This window comes from Ciconia boyciana, chromosome 2 (genome assembly GCF_034638445.1).
Source record: "Ciconia boyciana chromosome 2, ASM3463844v1, whole genome shotgun sequence".
Taxonomy (NCBI): domain Eukaryota; kingdom Metazoa; phylum Chordata; class Aves; order Ciconiiformes; family Ciconiidae; genus Ciconia; species Ciconia boyciana.
Window position 1 is genome coordinate 76,956,757 of NC_132935.1, and position 21,851 is coordinate 76,978,607.

A 21,851-nucleotide genomic window follows, 5' to 3' on the forward strand; every position below is an offset into this window, starting at 1 on the left:
ATTCTTCAGAAGGTGACAACAAATTTTAGAGACTAGGTAGAAAAAATATGCATCACAGAGTGAATCTGGAATATACTGAAGTCCCCTCCAAGGCTAAGGTAGCATCCCTGAAGAATCATTCAGTCAGGCAACTGAAGCAGGGAAAGCTTGCTGCTGGGACACCGGTGGGTATGACTACCACAGTGGCTAACCTGGGGTTGCTGACATTGTTAAAAAGCCATCGAGAGAAGTCCTTCAGGGCGTTAAGGCTTTACAGCGACACTTTTGGCCTGCCTTAAGCTCTGTCTTGTTCACATGTTGCCTCTTTCTAGGTCTGTAAATACGTGGGTGTGCTTTTGGCGGAGGAACCAGTCTTCTCTGCTTTTCTGGGCTGTATTTCAGATGTGAAACAGAGCGAGGTGAGCAGGTTGTCTAACCTCTTGCAAACACTGAACCTGCACCCGCAGGTTTTTGGGGCATCTTTCCTAAGAGGAGCGGTGGGGGTGATTTCGGGAGGCACAGCACAGGATGTCGGGGCCCTGCAAGCTCGTTTGAGTGTACCGACGACATCTTTGTCACGCAGGGTGAAGGAAACGGAGATTGCCTTGTAAGAAGCGATGGTCTGTTAACAGAGTACCCTTGGGGGAAAATGTGTTGTGTCCTGCTTCCAGTGTTGTTTTGTGGGCGTGCAAGTAGGGGAGCCTAGGTGGGGGCTTCAGGGTCCCTACCCACAGCCCAGTGAAAACCAACCAGGTGGAGAAGAGCAGCAGGCTGGCTTCCCAAAATCATGGGGCACCCTGAGAGTACCTGAACTGGGAACGCACACACCTTGTAAAATGGAGCACGTGGGTCCCATAAGGAGAACAGGCGGAATTGGCCGGTTGGTTTGACTCGCGTCAAGCCTTGATGAATCTTGTGCGTAGCACACCTGCGGCTTTCGCTTTTGGGTGAACCCGACCTGACTTATTTTAACTGGTGCAGCTTGCCTGCGGGATGTTAAATGGTGAAGGACCACATTTCAAGTAGCTGATTTAAAAAAGGAAACTCGATTTGGTGAGTCCAAAAGAAACTTAACCACATTTCTGTTTTTCTTAGGCCTAGATAAATTTAGGTTGATGTCATTGCTATTTTTTGAAGGTTTGAATGGTAAATTCAGATTACTTTTGTGTTGTTGCTGGTCTCGGGTGATTGACTGCAATGGTTTGTCTTCTCCCACCCTGCCAAGTTTGGGAGTTGTTTTTTTTTTTTTTGGTGGTCTTATTTGGTTGTTGGTTTGGTTTTTGTTGGTGTTTTTTGGGGTGGGTTTTTGTTGTTGTTGTGGGTTTTGTTTGTTTGGAGTTTTTTGTTTGTTTTGGGGGGTTTGGGGGGGGGTTGTTGGTTTTTTGGTTTTTTTGGGTTTTTTTTGTTTTTTTTTAAAAAGGTTGGCTAATGGGAGCTCTTGGGGTCAGCATAGTCATGGCAGAGGAAAGCGTTGCGGAGCTCTTGTAAATGACTGGTTTCTGCATCGGTGTGTGGGGTACAGACGCCTTCAGCAGTGGCTCCACACCGCCATTTGGGATGCGACTGCAGCAATATGCTCTGCCATCTGGGGATCCGTGCGGCAGGACTGTGGCATTCCCTTATCACGCAGCGGAGGTTCGCGCTTCGTTACAGCAGTAATTCCTCACAAATGATCCACTCTGCTGGCAGGGCCAGGGGAGAGCTCCTTGTTCCGCACCCAAAAGGACCATTTGATTTTCTGACATGACAGCTAGGCTTGTGTGAAAGGAGAGCCTAAACCAGATAGCCGACTCAAGGACAAAGTATCTGTGTGCAGATGAAATTAAATGCATGCCCCAAAACGTTGTTCCCTTAGTAGGGCAAAGAAATGTAGGGAAAGCTTATATCGATGTGCTGCCAAGGCAATAAGAGGACGTCTGATGGCAGCTGCCTTCAGCGATGAAGCGAAGCTAAGGTAGGCAAGCTTGCTTGTTGTTCTTTGTCAGGTGCTGGGTTTGGAATTCCCAGGTCGGGGGCTCTTAGGGGGCTTTTTTGATGCAGTGTTGCAATTCCAAACAACTCCCTCAGTTTAGTCTCTTGTAGATAATTTACCGAAATGACAATTGGAGTTAATGCTAAACTATTAAAGCAAGTGGTAAAAGAAGCCAAAATTACCGTGGTGTTAAAGCATTTTACTTTTTCATATGACTTTGGTTCTGTTAACTAAACTCTGACTAGAAGTACCTTAAATATGGAATATTCCTGTTGTCTGCTTTGTAAGTATATGGGTCACAGCTAGGTAACTATTATGTGCTGAAAAGGCAATCTTTAATTAACTCGGAGGAACAGCTGATTCATTAATTGCCATGTGCAACTTTTGGAACTTGTATTACATCCTCTTAAATATGCTTTCTAAGCCAGCAATAAACCTGTTCAAAGCAAATTTTAAAATTCATGGTTTAAAGTTAGTAGGACTAAAGGTTAGCCTGAGTATCAAGGGATGATGTACATGCCTAATTTAATAATAATAATGTTTCAGCACCAGCTCTGAGGACCCATTGCTTCCTGAAGAGAAACGCTAACGGACTTTGGGTTAATCTAACCACTTGTCACTTCAAAGCTTTTAAAGTTGTCACAGAGTGGCTTTGAAATGCAGCCCCCGATGCAAGAAGCCTGGGGTTTGCTAGCTGCCAGGTGGGGATGTCCCCAAGCAGGCGGGCGATGCTCTTGCCGAGCGGCTGCCGGCACCGGTGCCGGCGCAGGCAGAGCGTTACAGGCTTTGGCTGGAGCTGCGCAGCAGCACGTTAGGAGGTTACCCACGACGTTTCCCGGAGCGGGGATAAAGCTTGGGCTTTCTTGGCAGGACAGGGGGGACTAAACCGTGTGGTGGTACTTATATCGATTTGTAAGGATTGTTCAACTGGGATTATTCGGCTGGGTATTAGGGTGTTTAATCAGGGAGGGAGAACACAGATTCCCTAAAGGAAAGCAATACATGCTTTGACTGTGTTTCTAACTTTGCCTTTAATAGCTTTAGACTTGTAAGACACGTGGTAGCTCTTCTCATCTGTCTGAATTTTTAACTCCTTTTTGAACTCTGACTTGTCTGTTAGTGTTGTTTATTTATGTATATTTGATTTGCGCACTCTTTTTTTTTTTCTCTGACATGGCAATAAGAAAAAGGTATCTGAGTAAAACTTTAGAGAAGCATTATGGGTAGAAATGTGTATACAGGAAATGGTAGAATAAATTTTGAAAAATAATAATTTTTATTCATGTAAGCATAAGGAAAACACACTGTATTTTAAAGCTTTTTATCCAGTTTCCTCAATGTAAAAATATGTAATCTTAATAAATATGTCGAATTGCAGCTCTCACTGATACAGGATATCCTCTTAAAGCCATTCACTCGTAAATATGACTGTCTAATGCAGTCTGCCAAGCATTTACGATGTGGCCAGCGGACAATATTTCAATTCATCTATCCATTGCCATCCAACATTGTGCTTCCTGAGTTCTGACTGCTGCACAGGCTAGGAGCTGTTCTGCTGCCCAGGTGTTACCCTCAACATGTCCTCTTGAAGGATGCGTGACGGTCTTTCTGTAGTCGTCATTTTGGGATGTGTTGCCAGAGCTTTCCTTCCTGGTTTTGCTACGGAGGTGATGCACCGAGATTGAGGCATCCAATTAACCTTACCATGAAGATAAGACTTGAATAGAGAATCCCTGGGTCGGTCGGTCGGTCGGTCTCATTTATTCACTCATGCTCACTCTGTTTTTCTTTTTTTTTTCCCCCCTGAATAAGGAAAGGGCCACAATAAGGCTGTAGCTGCATGACTATTACTTGCACAATTCTGACTTCAGCTTAAGGTTTCCCTCTGTTCATATCTCCTTTTGGGTCAGGAAAATCAGTCTGGCCTGCTCACCCTGTGGTGTATCGAGTCCTTCACCAATGCAATCGCTCCATCCTTCCTGAGAGTTTTTTGAGGATTAGTCTCCTCCGACCCTAGGTTTGGCCTTAGAAAGAATACCCCATTCTGCCCGCTATGCTGCTGCTTCTCTCCTCAACTGATGTTACTTTCTATCCTCTGTGTCACTGGGGCTGTTTAGTGTTTGGTTTTTGTTTTGGTTTGGTTTTTTCCTCCTCCTGTTTTTATAATTGCACCCAAATGAATGCTTTCCTTTTAAGGTTTTAGTCTTTTTCTTAAACTAATGAACCAGAAGTAGGTGACATGAGAAAATGGTACAGGGAAACCACTGAACCTAATGTTCATAGAAGAAAGCTGCAGGTGTTACCAGTTTCTTGAAAATGAATCTTCTGACCGGATTTTGTAATCATCCCAGGAATGACCATTTCCCAGAGGTCTACTGAGCTTCGGATTTAAGTAGTCTGTTGTCGCAGCCGGCAGCTCAGCCCCACCACACAGCCGCTCGCTCACTCCCCCCGGTGGGATGGGGGAGAGAATCAGAAGAGTAAAAGTGAGAACACTCATGGGTTGAGATAAAGACAGTTTAATAGGGAAAGCAAAAGCCATGCACGCAAGCAAAGCAAAGCAAGGAATTCAGTCATTACTTCCCACGGGCAGGCAGGTGTTCAGCCATCCCCAGGAAAGCAGGGCTCCATCACGCGTAACGGTTACTTGGGAAGACAACACTATCACTTCAAACATCCTTCCTTCTTCTTCCCCAGCTGTATATGCTGAGCATGACGCCATATGGTATGGGATATCCCTTTGGTCAGTTGGGGTCAACTGTCCCAGCCGTGTCCCCTCCCAGCTTCTTGTGCCCCCCCAGCCTACTCGCTGGTGGGGTGGGGTGAGGAGCAGAAAAGGCCTTGACTCTGTGGAAGCACTGCTCAGCAACAACTAAAACATCAGTATGTTAGCAACATTATTCTCAGCACAAATCCAAAACACAGCCCCATAGTAGCTACTATGAAGAAAATTAACTCAGACAAAACGAGCACATCTGTTTACTCAGTGTTTACTATACAGCATTAGTTCTGCAAACAGTGGCCTACAAAGAGGGATTTGAAAGGCTGGCAGTTGCTGGTCACTGCTATTGTCAGGAGCTCCGTCATCAGCGATGGCTGGACAAGGGTGTGTGGTGTGCTCACCCAACAGGAGCTGGTCAGTCCCACTGTCTGTGCAGTCACACAGGATCAGCTGGTGTCCTGTTTGACTTCGGGTTCAAACTTTGACTTGATGCTTCTTTTAGGAATGTATGCTTTTTTCCTACTTTTTTTTTTAAGCTTCAAATTTCCTACTAGAAAATGGGTATCAGGAAGATTGAATCCCAACTCTGTGTTCTCTAAATGGGGTGTGGGGATCTGGAAAGGGGACTGGCCGTAACTTACATATCATATCTTATCTTATCTTATCTTATCTTATCTTATCTTATCTTATCTTATCTTATCTTATCTTATCTTTTATAATTGTAATAAAGCTGGTGTGTATATGCATAATCAGCATTCTAGACATTTTAGATGTTTTCCTTAAGTTTCAAGACCCTCTCTCATAGCAATGTCATTAGTGCTTCAACACCAGTGCCTTAGAGTGAAGCGAGGGCTCAGCGGTGGTGGTGGTGATAGCCGTGGCCAGCAAGCATCTGTTGAGGTGATACCCATGGCCAGCAAGTGTCTGTCGAGGCAACCAACATCCATCCACTCCACAAAAGGGCCAGCATGACTCTCTTGGGTTCTTGTGTTAGAAATGGGAATGTGCACACTAGGAGGTGCTTCTGAATGTTGTCTGTGAATAATTGCAGCCTCATCAAAGGGCAAAACAGTTAAAATCTTCATCAGAGATGTGCTTTACGTTAGTTTGTCCCTGGAATTAAACCAACCCCTCCTTATCCATCCTCACCCCCCTAAATACCTAGCTTTCATCATCTTTGTGATGTCCAGTTGTTAGATGTGTGAACTGGGCAGGAGCTGAATTTTTCATTTTTTAGCCCTCTTTTTTTTTTTTTTTTTCCCCATCAGAATTCCTGAAACTTGTTTTATGTAATAAAGACATGTCCGAGGATACAACTTCATTCCTTCCTGCTGTAGGACACCTATAGCCAGTTGCTCTTGATTTGATTTCTTTGACCAACACCTTTCATATGTAGCTTATTCCTATAGCTGTTACCTAGCAACATTGATTTTGTTCAGTTTAGTTTGTGTCTTCTATTTCAAGAAATTGATAAGGTGTGTTTTAAGAACGTTAGTGGAGTCCAACCATGAACCTTTAGTAAAGAGGTGTTTATCAAATGGGTTATCTCCAGTGCCTGTAATTAATGTACATACATTTGGTGTTAGCCTTCCCAGCCTTGTTGGCAGAAATGGGAATCGATGCATGTGGGATTTAAAAATTGCTCGGAGAATACTGGAGCAGTTACAAGTTCCCTGTTGACGTCTGTGTCTGGTATTTCAGTGCGCTCCAAAGAGCGTAGATGCTTATCTCAATTTCATGCTTTTTACCGACCAGCATCTCTGCTTCTTGCCCTTCTTTCCATGGCATGGTCTGTTTAGCATTTTGGAAGCTGCTCATGCACGGATGTGACATTTTGTAGGCGAGCAGCCATAGTTACAGTACAACGTAGAGGATTACATTGAAGCTGATGAACATTAGAAAGTAAAGGACTCTTCAGTGCAGAGTCCCATAAGGGGACTCATAGGGTGCATGAAGTTCTGGAGTTTTGGGGTTCAGGCTTGTCATTTTTAATTCAGACTATGACTACTCTGGACTTGGTGATGTCTCTAGGAGACAAAGTTGGGTTTGTGTCTTCGGCCTTCACTTTAGAGGAACAAAAAACCTCCAGCCTTCTAATAACATTCAACAAAGGCAATCTTTTGATACTTTTATAATTGGATCCAGCAGCGGACCTGGAGAACAGTGTGAACACATAGCGTTTGCAAATGTTTTTCATATTGTCTTTTTGTTTCTTGTGCAAAGCTACCGTCTGTATGTAGTTTTTAATAATGTAGGAGGGGAGAGAGTGCACAGAATTGGAGCTGGTATTGGGAGCTGGAGGGTATCATTCAGCTGCAGCGTCGCTGTACGAGTCACTGTGGGGTTTTTAAAGGACATTGTAGGAAATCTGCTTGATATCATCCACTTTGTTGCATGCATCTCTCCGAGGTGTAGTAGCTGCCCAGTCCTAAATGCATGCAAACGTAGGGGGGCTGTAGGTAAGTCTTTCAGTGTACAAGAAAAGCAAGTTCAAATAGGCAACTGCTGCCTGTGGCATTAGTGGAAGCTGAAACAGGTTATGGAGGCAGGTGAGAGATCTGTGCAAACACAGCATATGTAGTTACAAGTTCTGAGGGAGAAGGGAACAGAGAAATATGAGTGCTATCTAGAGCGCACTTTTCTGTGCATCGTTACAACTGTGTTGTCAGCAATGGTATTTTTTCAAAAAGCTCTAGTGGTTGGAATTTCTGAAAAATCCTATGAAAACAGCATTTGGATGTGGCACTGGAGGGACGTGCTGTAGTGCTCTTGTGCAAAGGATCCCCTTAAAAAGGGGTTATCTTGTAAAAAGTTATCTTCTAAAAGGAGTTTGTATGCACATATCGCTCTGGTAATCCTTACCTGGGTGGCTATTTCTGATCATAAAACATGAGACTTCCACAATATCAAAAACCTTGCAAAACATACTTGTATCACCATTATGAATCAGAATAACTTATATGCAGTTTTAGAAGATTAGAAAGGGGATGTTGAGGTGGATACCATAATATTTAAATGTCTTTTTTTTCCCTTTTAAATTCTGGTTAAGTCCTCCTGTTCATTTTAATGTAAATGTATTTTCCCTGTATTACCCGTAGTTTACATAGTGTTTCACTGGATCATCAGTGCGGGATGTTAGGGTATATGCGATTCTATGTTCCTTTTCTTTTGCTATTTCTGTCGCCTTGAGGGTTAATTAATCTGTGCAGGAGGGACTGCTAACCACTTCGATATCATCCTCTACTGAGCTAAACCTGAGTGAAATCTTACATTAGTTATATCTTAGCTTCTTTGCTTTGTCAAGGATCTTGAACATGCTGCACTGAAATGCATTTTGGGGAACTGATTGCCGGAGCTAGGCTGTCAAATAGGAATAGGTGATCAATCAACAGCTGCCTTACTGTAATATCGAACACTTGTTTATATACATGCTGTTAGGCTTCATATAGTATCAGACTTACTTCCATGGTGACAGAAAAGTGGTACAGCATTTTTATAAATCTTCTGCTGAATTCCTGGTAGCACTCGCATCAGTCTTCTCTGTGAACTGGTATGAAGGATAATGCTGGAGAATTAAATTCTGAAATGAGCAAACAAGAAGGAAATTATTTATGTATGTACATGTACATTTTTTAAAAGCCTCTTAAATCACTGCTCACTTAAGTCCTGTGATGTTTTTTCATAGTATTCCCTATGAACTGCAGGATATATGTAAAAGGGAAGGGTGTTTGCTGGGCTGCCATTTAGAGACATGAAATGCAACCTGGTCTGTAGTCCAAAGTTGGGATCCTTTCTGTGTTCAGCTTTTTTTCAGTAAACAGAATTTCTGCAGTGCAGTGAGCCCCTTGACAGCCATGGAAATACCTGCTTTCTTCAGGAGGCTGGCACAGATGAAACTGAGCAGGGCTCATTTCACCTTCAGAATAAGTGGGATCCTGCTTAGTCCTGTTAGCTGAGCTTGGCGCATCAAGGCCAACAACAACTAAAGTAAGTAAATAATTTAGGATCTAGGGGATAGAGAAGGGCTAGAAGCAGAAGGACAAGTGGGACATGGCTAAGCACAGATTAAAGTTTGCTCAGGCCTAATTTAGGGGTTAGCATCCCTCCTGTGGTATGCTCAAAAATATTCAAATGGTATTCAAAGTGCATTAATTTTTATGGAACGTGATAGCTTAGCTCACTAGCTCAGTAGAGGTTTTATAATAGAGTTTTTGTCTTTCCTCGAATTGAACTTTTAAATTTTTTCTTGTAATTGAAATAATGATTTACTTTACCAAAAATATTACTTGCAACATCCAGTGGAGCTGGTTTGTGAACAAAGCCAAAGTTTAACAAATTGTGGGCAAAGAAGCAAAATTAAGTTCAAACAGCTGCCAGAGTGTGCACTTTGATTCTAGTTTGGGAAAGAACATTGCTTTCAGACGTACCAAGTATTTTCTTATGGTATAAGAAGTGTACAAAACTGCCAGTACCCCTTCTACCACCAGAAGTATGTCAGAGCTAGGTTTTGCCAGTGTTTTCCTTTAAAAATTACTTTCAAAAGCAAAAGGGTGCTTGGATGTTTGTGCATGGAAGTGATAAGCTGGCCTCTATGCAGTTCAATTGAGAGAGAAAAAAACAGACCTCGAATATCCACTTTCATACTCCTTGATCTTATGGCAGGATTCAATGCCCATTAAGGAAAATAGCCTTTAGTATCCCTGGAAACGTATCTCTGCAAGATAGCTGGAGAGCTGGAGGCTCCTCAGCTACCTGCAACTTTACCTTCTATAACCTACGAAGGGTGATTCTTCCAGGTCCGTTGCAGAATTTGTGTGCGTGTACTTAGTGGACCAGCGTGATGCCATAGTGGCTGAAAGCCCAGTCGTTTGCAAATTTTGCTGTTAACTAGCAAGCCTCCTTAAAATCAGTTTGTTAGCTTTTTTTTTTACCATGTAGGATGATCTTGATAAGAGACTGGATCTCGCTAGTTGGTATAGAAAGATACTTTGAAGGATTTCACCGTATATGAAATTTGATTCTGAATAGTATACCTGCAAATGGTTAAAGTGGCTTAGAAATCCCGAGAGTGACTTATTTGATTTTTATTTAGTTAAGCTCTGTAGGGAGCCATCACAAGTAACGTACTGGATTACTTGGCAGGCTGAGACATCTGCTGGCACTTCTGAGGTAGGCTACAGCAGTGAGGTTTCCTATTGCAACATGCTGAAATCTCTCCAAAACATAATGGTATTTAGTAGTAAATGCTATTGTATAGAGGTGAAACTGTATGAAATTCAAGATTGCAGGCTTTGTCTTCAAAAAGCTTAAGGATCTGCGCTCCTGCAAAAGTTTTATAGCAAGACTGAGGGCTATTATTAGCAGTGCTGCACCCATGAAGAAAAGGAGCTGACAGGAGAGTGAAACCAGGTTCTGGACTTCAGTGCAACATATTATTAGGAGAACTCTATATGCACCTCGTCAGTGCCTGTCCTGTTGGAAATTGAATTTAGGTGTGTAATTGATATGCTTAAAAGCCTGCTAAGGGTAATTCAATGCTTCAAACTATGTACTTGGTTTGCTTAGCATTTTGCATGAAGTGCCTTATTTTATGCATATTAGACTTAATATTACACCTTTGTGCCTATTTGATTATTCAGGAATAGTTTGAGCTGACTCTTAATGATTCCTCCCATGTTACAATCATCTGAAAACTTGATGATCTTGGACGCTAATAGCTTTGTCTAAGTTGTTAATAAATTAGCACCCTCGGGGACCAAGCCATATGGACTTCCACAGAATGTACGCCTTGACTTTCTTCTCTTTCTGCTTTTCACCCTGCTAAACAATTGCTGTTAGCTGCTGTAATTTACTCCCTGACTCTGTGGCCAGGGTCTGTCTTTTATGTCTCCTTCATCTAACCCCTAAGCTTTTACTTGACAGCCATCTGACACCCAACAGCTTAGTCTTCTGGTACTTAAGATGAATGATAAAATTCAAAAGCCTTGTAATTCAGCCTCTCCCTCTTCATACTCCTACTCCTGTGGTTCCCTTGTGATTGCTCAAGAAGTGTTTTCAATATGCCCTCTCCGAATAGGATAAGAATCTGGAGGATGGAATGAAATTTAAATTGCAACTCTGTCTCAAGATCCCTAAAAATAGCAGGAAAATTATTGTAGAACTTTGTCCAAGCAAAGCAAAGTCTAGATTATTGAAAATGCATGAACTAGCTGACAGATAGAGAAGATGGTGTAGCCTAGTGAAGGGGAGTCTTAGTAGTGGGGTAGTAGCTGTTAAGTACAGAGACTGAGGGAAATAACCATAAAAAAATGAAAGGAAGAAACCTGTTTGTGGGTTGATAGGTTTTTTTGTTTTTTTTAACACATGTTCAAACCTAGAAATCCTGTGAGTACGTTTTCAGTGAAGGCTAAGTGGCTTTTACTTTAGTAAAAGGCCTACCAAATTTCAGTGAGGAATACAGTATTTCAAGTCATTAAATAGAGCTCAGACGTAGGTATGTGAGCAGCACCTATTTAATTTTGAGCAGATCTTTGGTTCATCCAACACTGACAATTGGGGCTGTCAGCATCAAAAACGATTGCCCTGCAAATGCCGTGTTCAGATCCCGTTATGGTTATTGAGGCATGTTGGTGGTGGACAGAAATTGAGTGGTGCTGTTTTGGATTATGTCCCTAAGAAAAGTGATATTGGTACAAAATCGTTTATGGTATCTCAAAGAAAGTACTGTAATTGGTCACAAGCTGCATAGCTGCTCCTGGTGGTTCATTTACCTAGAAATAATGGCAAGAGAATGGGTATCAGAAAATATTTGGCGTGAAAAGCATATTTTAGCTGCGTAGTGCCGTGTAAATGTTTGCTAGCTCCATTGCTTGGCTCTGCTTTCAGTCCATGTCATGAAGAGTTTTGCGAGATACAAGGTTTGCAGGCAGCAATGGTATATTTTACGAAGCCAGTTGATACAGCTGGAAAATAAGGGCACATTTTTGGATGCACAAAGTTGTGTTTGGTCTGAAGTAGTTGTTCAGGCAGTGGCTGTGCAGTAACCAGAAGCAGATATCGATGTATGTGTTTGTCAGCCCACTGAACTCCTGATAGGGAGTGACGTAACTTGTGGCTAGGGAGTAATTACAATACTCTGAAATAGGAGAGTGGTTGTGCAAAGAGAGTGGTTAGTGCAAAGGGCTTGCAGAGTTTTGTTGTCTTGCAGAATAATTGTGATCGTTAAGGAGGAACGAATGAGCACAAGTTACTTATTTACTGTGAGGTAAGGTGGCGTATATAGAAAGGTTGGTGCACTTTTTAGGGACTGATGTTCCTCCAACCACCCACACCACATCCCTGGTTGATTTACTTTGAGCTCTTTAAGGCAGGGAGGTCTCTATCACATTGCAAGAGCAAGGATACAGATCTTTTTATAAAGTCCTCAGAGTGACAGTTAAAAGCTTGCATTGCCCTTCAAAATACCGTATCACACAAAAACACATAAATACAGACAGGATTTTTAACAAACTATAATGATTGCTTTCCGATGTGTACAGCAGAGGATTGTGTCTTCCACCTGTTGACTCCTGCAACACTGTCTTGGTTTTTTTTCTTCTTAATGGTTGGATCTTGCAAAGTGTTTATTATGTTGTTTGACAATCTGAACTTGATACATTGACAAGCTGAACTGAGGTATTTGTAAGTGACATACTTTTGAAACGTATGTCAGTTTATCAAGAAGTGGTGCTTCACATTAGCATTGGCATTATTAAAAATCCCACCAAATTTTGGTGTTACATATATATAGTAAATACTATAGGATAAATATTTCATTCTGTGTCGGTAGCTTTTCACCAAGGAAGACAACATAAGTGTCCATCGCTGGCTGTTATTAGCTGTGTTTTTCTGCTCTAGAATAAATAAATATTTTCTGCAATAAAAATTTGCACTGTAAAAATATAGGTATAACATTATGCGGTAACTTTACTGAAACTTAGTCTTTGGTCTTTCCAGACTTTTTTTACCTGGGACTTCCAGATGTGTTATGCTGCCTTTTTGTTGTCTTTCAGATGACGATGTGGACCTAGAAGCCTTGGTAAATGACATGAATTCCTCATTTGAAAGTTTATACTCTACATGCAGTATGCAGTCGGAAACCACTCCGCTCCTTCAGAATGGTCAGCTCAATCGCAGTCAGTTGCCGTCCTCAGGACCTGGTGCACTGCAGCCCATGTCTCCAAGGCAGAAGGTGCAGCGGTCTCAGCCAGTGCGCATTATGGCAGTCAGGTAGGAACAAGGGACCTGCCTCCCTTTTGTTAAAGTTGTCTTGAACTAGCTTCAAAAGAACTACATTTTAAAATAGGAGATCAACTTTGGTAGGAGCCTAGTAGCGTTAGACTGGACTTTTGCACAGGAAAAAAGATGTACCAGGTAGGTGAAGGACATACATTTTCCATGTATTTCGTAAAATGCAAAAATGTCACATTTTTGCCCTTTTTTAATCAGTTTGATGTGCCTGTAGTAGCAGATGTGTAGAAGCATATCATTGGTACCAGTTTGCAGAAATGATGTCCACATTTGGATTTATTTCCAAACTGTTAAAAACTGTTCCCTCAGGTATGGTGCCTACTGACAGCTTCTTGGTTTTATAAAACATAAGAGATCATGTAGATAGATGAGGGTGCATTCAGCTAGTTTTGATATACAAAAAATACCTCTCTTTGTGGAGGTTTCCTGAACGGTCCAAGACAAACAAAAAAGGAGCACCTCATAGTTATTTAACTGTTCTTCGTGGAGCACTTTCAGCTCTTCCACTTGAGTGCATTATGTGAGTCATTACAAAAAAAAGAAGTGTTTAAGTTGTCTCCCTGTTGTCAGGATGGGGGCTTGAATTCAGGCTTCAAGTGGGATACTCTTGGTGGTGATGGGAGAGTCTATAGGTGATGCTGAGGTTCTCAAAATCTTCTTTTTAGGCAGCAGGAGGAAAGGAGCTCCTGTCAGCATGAGTAGGTAAATTGCCTGAATTGGAGAGATTTGGAGTTTTCCTTTCCTTCTAGTTAACAATGTCTTCTCCAAAAGAAGTGAGAGGTAATAATAATAATAAAAGAAAAATCCCACATGTGGAAAGGGTTGCTCCTAATTCTTTACGCTGATGTATTTCCTATAGGAATGGTATTCTTAAGACAGGCAGCTTTTCTATATGAATGGGTAGTGTGCAGTAACTGCAATACAACCAAGTCAGCTAACGATGCTATCATTTTTACAAGTATTTCATATTTAATCTTGAATAGGCTTGTACTAGAAAATGCAGTCTCTAGAGTACTAGTAACTGTCTATGTTTTGTAAATAACTCAATCAAAACACTTCATTTAAACTATTTTTGGCATTTCAAAACTTAGCAACTCTTTTTTGAGAACACTCTGCCTTTCTGAACTCTGTACTTCCATACGCACAAGAACATGGTGTGTTTATCATTAAAGAAAATAATGGTGAAACTTTTATTCAGGGTTATCTAGACCCCTTTCCATAGAGGGGGATGGCTGTGTCTTTTTTTGCAGCCACAACAGGATGGTTGACTGTGGTAATTCTCTGAAGAGCTCAGTTTTATGTGTGTATCTGTCACGAAGTAAATAATGCACTGCAGCAGTATAGGCAGAGCAGAGTGCAGCATAGTGAATTCTCATTTTAAGAAAACCACACCTTTCTAATTGTGTGAAGTCTGTAATTCCACTTCTTATAGTGGAGGTCAGGCAAAAACTTGCAATACAGAGCACTATAACACAGCTGCCAATAGGACAAGTCTACTGGGCTGAAGAAATCTTACACTGTCCTTTACCGTATGCTGTAGGGAAGTATGCACATGGGTAGCACAAAAAAAATCAAGCGGTCAAGTAGTCGTTTGCATGGCTCATAGTTATGGTTGGAACCTGCTATTTATAGCAAAAACCCAAATCTGTAAGCCTCATTCGTGGAACACCAAGGCAACTAAATTGCAGGATAGAGTTACCTGCGGAGCAGATTTCCCAGTAGTTATTTTATCAGCCCCCGGGTTCTGGTACAGGCAGAGACAGCGAGTGTGCCCAGAGTGGGACACGCTGCCAGAGGCAGACCCAGCAGTTGTCTCCCAGGCAGCTCTGTTAAGAAGGCTCTGCTTGCTGAAGGCATGGGAAAAAAATGAGAGCAAATTGAGTTTTTAATGATTTGCATTTCAAATCCAGGAGTCAGTTGATTGTCTCTGGAAACTTGCACGATTGCCACTAGATGGTGCCTTCTGCAAAGGCGTTGCAGGCCAGCCTGCTGCAGAGTCACCTAGTACATCTCCAATGGTGATGCCCTAGCAGTAGGGAAACCTAAAGCAGCCTGTGATCATGAACAGGTCTTACATCTTTTCAAGCTTTTCTGTGGCAACTGGTAGGCTTTAGTTTTCCTTTTGTTGGTGTGGGCAGTACAGGTGTATTATAAACTGGAACTTGAAACTCTGTTAGTCCTATGTATACTCGTGAGGTGTATCTCAGGAGATGCAAACTTGTCTGAACAGTAGCTGTACAACTAGCATAAGGTGGAGGGTGTAATTGCAGTTTATTGCTCAAGCTGAGTCTTTGCATTTCCATTTCTCCAGGAAATGCTGAGTTGCTTGGAGATGGAATCCGGTATTGTAATGAGGTGACAATATTGGTTTCAGTCTCAGCTTAGAGACTTTACAGGGGTACACCTTTGTTTGCAAATCCACGTGGAATTTGGCTCCAAGTGACTGCAGTTGTGTTCTCCTCTTTCACGTTGGTTTGGAAGAGCTTAACTGACTTTCTGGCACGCAGAGCTTAAGCTTGTTAAGCTAGTGCTTACAACAGCGAGTGCAGGCGGATATTTCTGTTTATTTTATGTGCACAGTTACCTCAGTTACTCACCCAAGTAAGCAAGTTAGAAGCAACAAAACAAGCATAGATGCCTGACTGGTCATTTTTCACATGCAGTTACCTACTTTGTGCTTGCAGTTGCTGTAACTGTTTAGTAGTTGCTTAGAAAAAGAGTGGATTTGATTCCTTTTCTTTAGTATCGTTATTGTAAATGGTGGGACAGGAGATCCAGGTCTAGTGATGCCAGTTTGCTCCTCTTAATGCTTAGTGCTTCTGTATTTATAGGCGTCTTCAAGAAGAAGAACAGCAATTCAGAACATCGTCTTTGCCAGCCATCCCAAATCCCTTCCCAGAACTTTGTAGCCCCGCAAGTTCTCCAGTGCTGGCCCCTGGATCTTTACCTCAGAGTCAACCTGCTAGTAAGCATGTGAGTATGGGACGAAGCTTTGGGTCATCCATTCGTGTTCAAAGCAGCAGTGGACTATTTCATTTTGAAGGCAGAAAGAAAGTTTCAAGATAAGTAGAAACACTTGTAGGCTTTGTCTGTGAGTAGGGCAGCATTGGCCGAGAGAGTGTCTTCAAACAGGCTTCAGACCTTTTTTAAAAGGTTTGTAAGAATGAAGTGTAAAAATGAAGCAAGTCTCTTTCAGATGCGTGCGTGTTGTGAATGAAGCAGTAATGCCTCATATCTTTCGGATTTTGTTATCCAAGGTAATGACTTACTAATTCATAAGTCAAGTTAATTAGCTTAGAGTTGAAGGAGGATCTGTGCATGTTATACTGCATATTCTAGGTGCCACAAAGACACCAAACAGCTGTCTGTTTTCTTTAAGGACATGGTGCTGCTTTATTTTGCTGGTTTTCATGAAGCTGCCTAAAAAGCAAAATAACATTCTAGAGCATGTAACTAGGCACAGCTCCTTGTAATGGGACTTAAGGGGAGAACTGTCCCACAGAAAGCTGACTGAGCGGCTCTCTGGTTTCTTGGCAGTGAAGATAGCACAGACCGAGCTCTCACGTGGTCCAGAGCAATAACCTCAGTGACACTGCAAACAGTTGTTCTTCTCTATCGCACTCCACTCTCGGAGAAACAACCATCTTGTTTTGTATCAATCTTTGAGCATGTTTAAAGACGAAAGCTGGGCTCAAAAACCTTTATTTTGTAAACTGTGCTGACTTGCATGCGGATGAAAAGATGGGTTGCTCTTACTGACTATTGGCTTAGAACAGTTGTGTGCTCGAGTACCCCAAAATACGATGATGTTCTGTATCGCTGCTCAATTAGTTTGTAAGTAGCTCCTACGTCTGCTCTGACTGATAAAAGGGTTTGGGTGGACAGTTCAGCTACAAGCAGTAGACCCTAATGTACACCCTCACATCTTCTGTATTGCTTTACATCGCCATAAACAGCTGTCTGCTTTCTTGAAAGACACAATGCATCTTCATTGGTTTTGCTGTATTTCTTATATGTACAAGACAGATAACCAAATAATGCCCTAGGAAAAAAATGGAGTCATCCAGTTGGGAATTTAGCAGGACTGTATCAGGGGCCTGGGTACCGGCTAAGCAGAGAGGCTGTTTTTCCAAGGCAGTGCTAAGCTGACTCTGGGGAGACAAAACAAGGGGCAGTTCTGCCTCCTGGCACTTGCCAACAGAACAGCAGCATGGCTGCCTTTCTGAGACAAACTGAGCTTGCTCATGAACCTGCGTTCACCTTTCCAAATATTCTCCAGTTTCAGGGATTCTTTGCCTTTTAGCTTTATGTTTTACTAAAATTAAACAAGCCACCCTAAAGATCGCTCTATAAAGCCGTAAGAACCCTAAATGATCTGTGTTGTCAGTTTTCAATAAAATTTAGAAACTAGTGGTTTAACAGCACATAAATATAAAAGTAAACAATCTTTTAATGTATGTAAGAAGATGTCTGTAAAGACAGAATAAAGGTAGATTCTTTTCCTAAATTTTACTTTATAATTTTTTTTTAAATTAATCTACCTAATTTTAAAATGGTAGATTTTGACAAGCCTTTTGAAAGCCTAAAATGAAATAAATATATTGTGTAGATATGCTTGCTGCTGAAGTTCTTAATCAAAGACAATCCATTATAGTGGTAAAACCTTTTAGAGTACAAGATGAGGAGGTAAAGCAAAAGCACATTGGACAATAGTGGTTTCTTCTGTGCATGCAGATACACTGTTCATTTCAGTTTATCAACTGATTGGAGGCAGATGAGAAACAATGGCTCAGGGTGAGGGAAGGATAGGAAAGTATGCTTTTCCTCTAATGAATTATTTTCCTCTCTTTAATGAAGGAAGGGAGGAATAGAACTGAAAAAACCCTCTACTTTTAAAGTATTGATGGACAAAAGGAAGGGGGGGGGAAAAAGAGTAGGTTCAGTTTCTTCATGAAGGAAGAAAACTTTATTTTTAATACCTCAATTTTACATGTGGAGTGTTGTTGGATAATAATCTGTTCAGCCTCCTCATAGGATGTTAGTTGTGTTTAATCTAGTTCTAGTTCCCTTCAGGTGGGCTCTGCTAAACTTCATGAGTAAAAAATCAGTAACTTGCAAAATGTTATACAACTTTCCAGCTTCATCCCGCTAAAAAAATGTAAAGTTTGGGAATTTGAATAAATTATTTTAGGACATGTATCTATGGACATTTATCTAAGCAAGAGCCATATAAACTACTGGTTAACAAAAGTGATGAGCTTAGTTAAAGGACTGCAACAGCACATTTTAATGGCTAGCGGTTAGTGAAAATGAGCTGTGTTTTAAGAAAAATAGAAATACAACATTAAATGCAAACCAAGGTTAAACATGATGATGCTTAATTTCAGGTTCTCTGCTTGCAGATTATAAACAAGGACTAAAATTGCAGATTGGAATGAACCATTCTGATTACATGGGATATATGAGGTGTTAGTGAAAAGTAATTCCCTTAGTGCCTCTTGAGCATTTGCAGGTAAATAGGCAAATAGCAGTTCCAGCTGACAGTGCGGGAGCTCTCATCACACCGGGCATCATGGCACATGCATGGTGTGGAGGAAATGTTGCCTTTGGTCAGCTCGTATCTAGGGGACTTGAGAGGGACCCAGGTGAATGTAGTCTTAGGGGATTTCAGAAAGGAGTGGGTATTTTGTTTGCTGACTGTGTGAAACAGTGGGGGTCACTAGGAAGCTGGGATGTCTGATACGACTTCATAAGAAACAAAGTGTCATTAGAATTGTTCCTCATGGAAAACCCAGTCTTATTTTTTAATAATTTTAACAACTCTGCAATGTTAAAACCTAGTAGTGGTTACGCAAGAGGAATTTAAAGATCCTGTCACATTAAACACAGAAGAGTCTCATGTCATATTGCCAAGCCTTGGGCATAAAGAAATGCCAGCTCTGTTCAAGGTTTACTAAATTAAAACTTTTTCGCAGTGTATTGTTCCCTATAGGAAAAGGATGCATGTGTGAATGAAGGAGTGAGTAAAGGAGCTTTCAGGTCATAAAGCTTGAACTATATTTGGAGCTGAAAAAATGGATGTTATCTTCTCTCATATGCAAAATTTTATTCATGTAGCTGGAGCTTGAGGCATACATTTGTTGTTAAGATGCTTCTGATCCTTTTCCTTATTTTTTTTCATGCAGTTGCCATCGCTTTTTTTAACAAGCAGTTCGCAACATTGCTTATGCACTGCTCTGCATTTGTTTCATGCCCTTTCTTGGCTCAGCAAAGAAAGGTAGAAGTAGTAAAGCAACGAAAAATACCTGTAATAAACCTTTCTTAGCGTTTTGTGGTAGATTTTTTTTTTGTTTTTTTCATGATGATGAAGCATTTTCTTTATCTTACTCTAAAAAGTGCATGTATCAGGAATAATTTCTTTTTTTTAATATATTTTCTGAGATCTGTTGGGTAATGGCATTGATTTCACCACAGCAGGAAGCAGTATGCCACCTCTAGCTCTGCTGCCAATCAGGCACTAAATACTGCTTTTAAAGCTGATGGCTGCAGGAGCGTACCGCAGCTGCTCCCCAGAAGACAGAGAACAGTGAGAAATAACGGGTCTTCTGTACTAGCACAAAAATAAAAACACATGTAGACAAATGGGATAGTCGTTTAATGGGAGCATCAATATATCAGTCTGGGAGGTAAAACTGGAGTGTTAGGCTTATTAAAATCATTGCAGATTTTGGTTTTTTATTTGACTCTGGATGATCTTCTCTGGTTTAGGAAAAAAAGCCTAAATTAAAAGATGTTGTAGATACTTCTTTTTTTTTTTTTAAGCACGTAGGTTGAGTAACTGACACATAATTTAGTATTAAAAGACTTAGAAGAGAAATAACTGTGAACCTTCAGGTTACATTTCAAAGGCTATCCTGCACTGAGCAACCTCCACAGTGGCGGGGTCTGGGCTAATAGGGTTGTGTGACCAAACGCATCTGGTGGTAGAGGTTAAGAAATGACTTGTAATTAAACAGATACGTGCTCCTTGGGAGTTCAGCACTATGATCCTTTATTACAGTTCTGCAGGTGGAAACAGCCCACTTTGAGCTAAGTTTTACGGTGAGAAATGTTAGATGTCAACCTGTTGATAGTGAACGGCACATGGTTCTGTAAAAATCGGCACCCATGAAGTTTTAGTAACGTCAACCAGCTGGTGGGTACCTGGGCGAAAAGTATCAACTAGCTGTGCTATTGAGTTGGTAGATACTTCAGTTACTGGTGTGGTGAGTGAGACACCACAGATGTCTTGTGTTTGGAGAAAGTATGACCCTTCAAGAGGTAGCTGCCAAAAAGCTCGTAAGTTCTTGAGTCAAGAGCAGCGTTGTCCGAGAGCTTGGGCAGGAGGAGGCTGACGGGAGAGGAGCTCCCTTATCAGTGCATGCCCAAGCATTTCCTTCTTCATCATGTGCTTCTCTGTCCTCTAAGTACCACCCATCTGCCTCTCACCATGGAGCCCGACCACGAGCCAGGAGAAACTTCAGCAGACCTCTGTGGGCATGTAAGCGCTCCCACTGTCTGTGTTGGGAAGGGCAGGTAAAGGCAGGAGTAGGAGGGACATATTCTGGGTTACACCGTGGGGCATTGCAAGACCATTTGATTTTTTTTTCCCCCCCTCTCCCTTTTCCCCACATCGTTGTTTGTAAAATGCATGCACACCTACAAACACGAGATTACCCCATGTCTGAGGGGGACGGTGATTGCGGGCTGGGAGCAGGGACAGCTGAAAGTTTTTAAAACATCATTTACTTAACAGGATAAATATGTTTGTCTAAGAAAAATGGAAACCAGAAAATTACACCAAACCAAGACCAAACATTTGTCCAAAAGATTGCTAAAAACATCAGACAGCTAGGTTACCACTAATTGAAGTCCATCTTTGTGTTGCTGGTATAAACTAAGAACTGGTTGGTAACTTAGGTTATAATTTCTGGTTGTGTACAAATATTTTGGAAAAGGCATGCAATAATTACATGTAGGTCACTGCAATGCCACAGGATATTAGGCTAAAGTATCTTGTGTGAGTCAATGAAGCTTTCAACTGTAAAAATAGGGCAAATTTCTCACATCCCCCCTCTATACAGCCCAGGCAAACTTCCAAATAGCAGTTTGATGCACCAAAATTATTTACTCCTTTCTAGCAAATTAAATTCACAAATGGGTACGAATTAATGCCATTCTTTTTTAGAGATTTAGTTACCCTTCTAGGGAACTCCTGTAAACAGACTTCTTGGTTTTAATTGTTTTAATTACATGTTATGATGCACTTTTTTTTTTTTCCCCATAAAGCCTTTATATTGGCTCTTTTGACAATAAGGATGTTGATTTCCAAAATAGAAGCTGTATAAAAATACTAACTTTTGTATAATGAAAACTTCATGTACTAGGTTAGATTTTGCATATGTGACAGCATATTTTATACCTAATCCTGCAGTTGAATAACCTTTAGCAACAAGACATTTTGAAAATAAATACTGACATCGGGTTGAGTCAACAGGACTGTATTTTCTCTAAACAGGCCAAATCCTGTAGCTGGATTAATCTGGACAATTCCTTAGGTCCAGGTCCAGGCAGTCCCTTTGGCCCAACTTTAAAATACATGTTTGCATGGGTATCTGCCATGGTATGTTGTTTCTCTCAAATCTTTCTTTGGAACGAGGCTCTTAAGCTAAATAAATAAATCATACATAGATTGCTCTGTGGCACGTTTAACTCTGATGCCTTTTTTTAAGTTGCGACTGTGTTCGGGAAAAATTGGGAAAGAGCAGGCCTCCGCTGCAGGGCTGTGATCTAACTGAATGAAAACAGGCCTTGCACTTCCCTGGGTGCCCCTCTCTCGTTTGGAGAAAG

At 41.4% G+C, this 21,851-nt stretch overlaps 1 protein-coding gene across 7 annotated transcripts in view; it reads left to right on the plus strand.

The window, feature by feature from the left end:
• Positions 1 to 21,851, plus strand: part of GRB10 (growth factor receptor bound protein 10) — a 152,286-nt gene that overhangs the window by 80,622 nt on the left and 49,813 nt on the right. For all 7 annotated transcript variants that reach the window (XM_072853007.1, XM_072853009.1, XM_072853011.1 and 4 more), the window contains exons 4-5: positions 12,725 to 12,941; positions 15,794 to 15,935. In XM_072853007.1, coding sequence (XP_072709108.1) covers positions 12,725 to 12,941; positions 15,794 to 15,935 — 359 coding nt within the window. The remainder of the gene's footprint in view (positions 1 to 12,724; positions 12,942 to 15,793; positions 15,936 to 21,851) is intronic.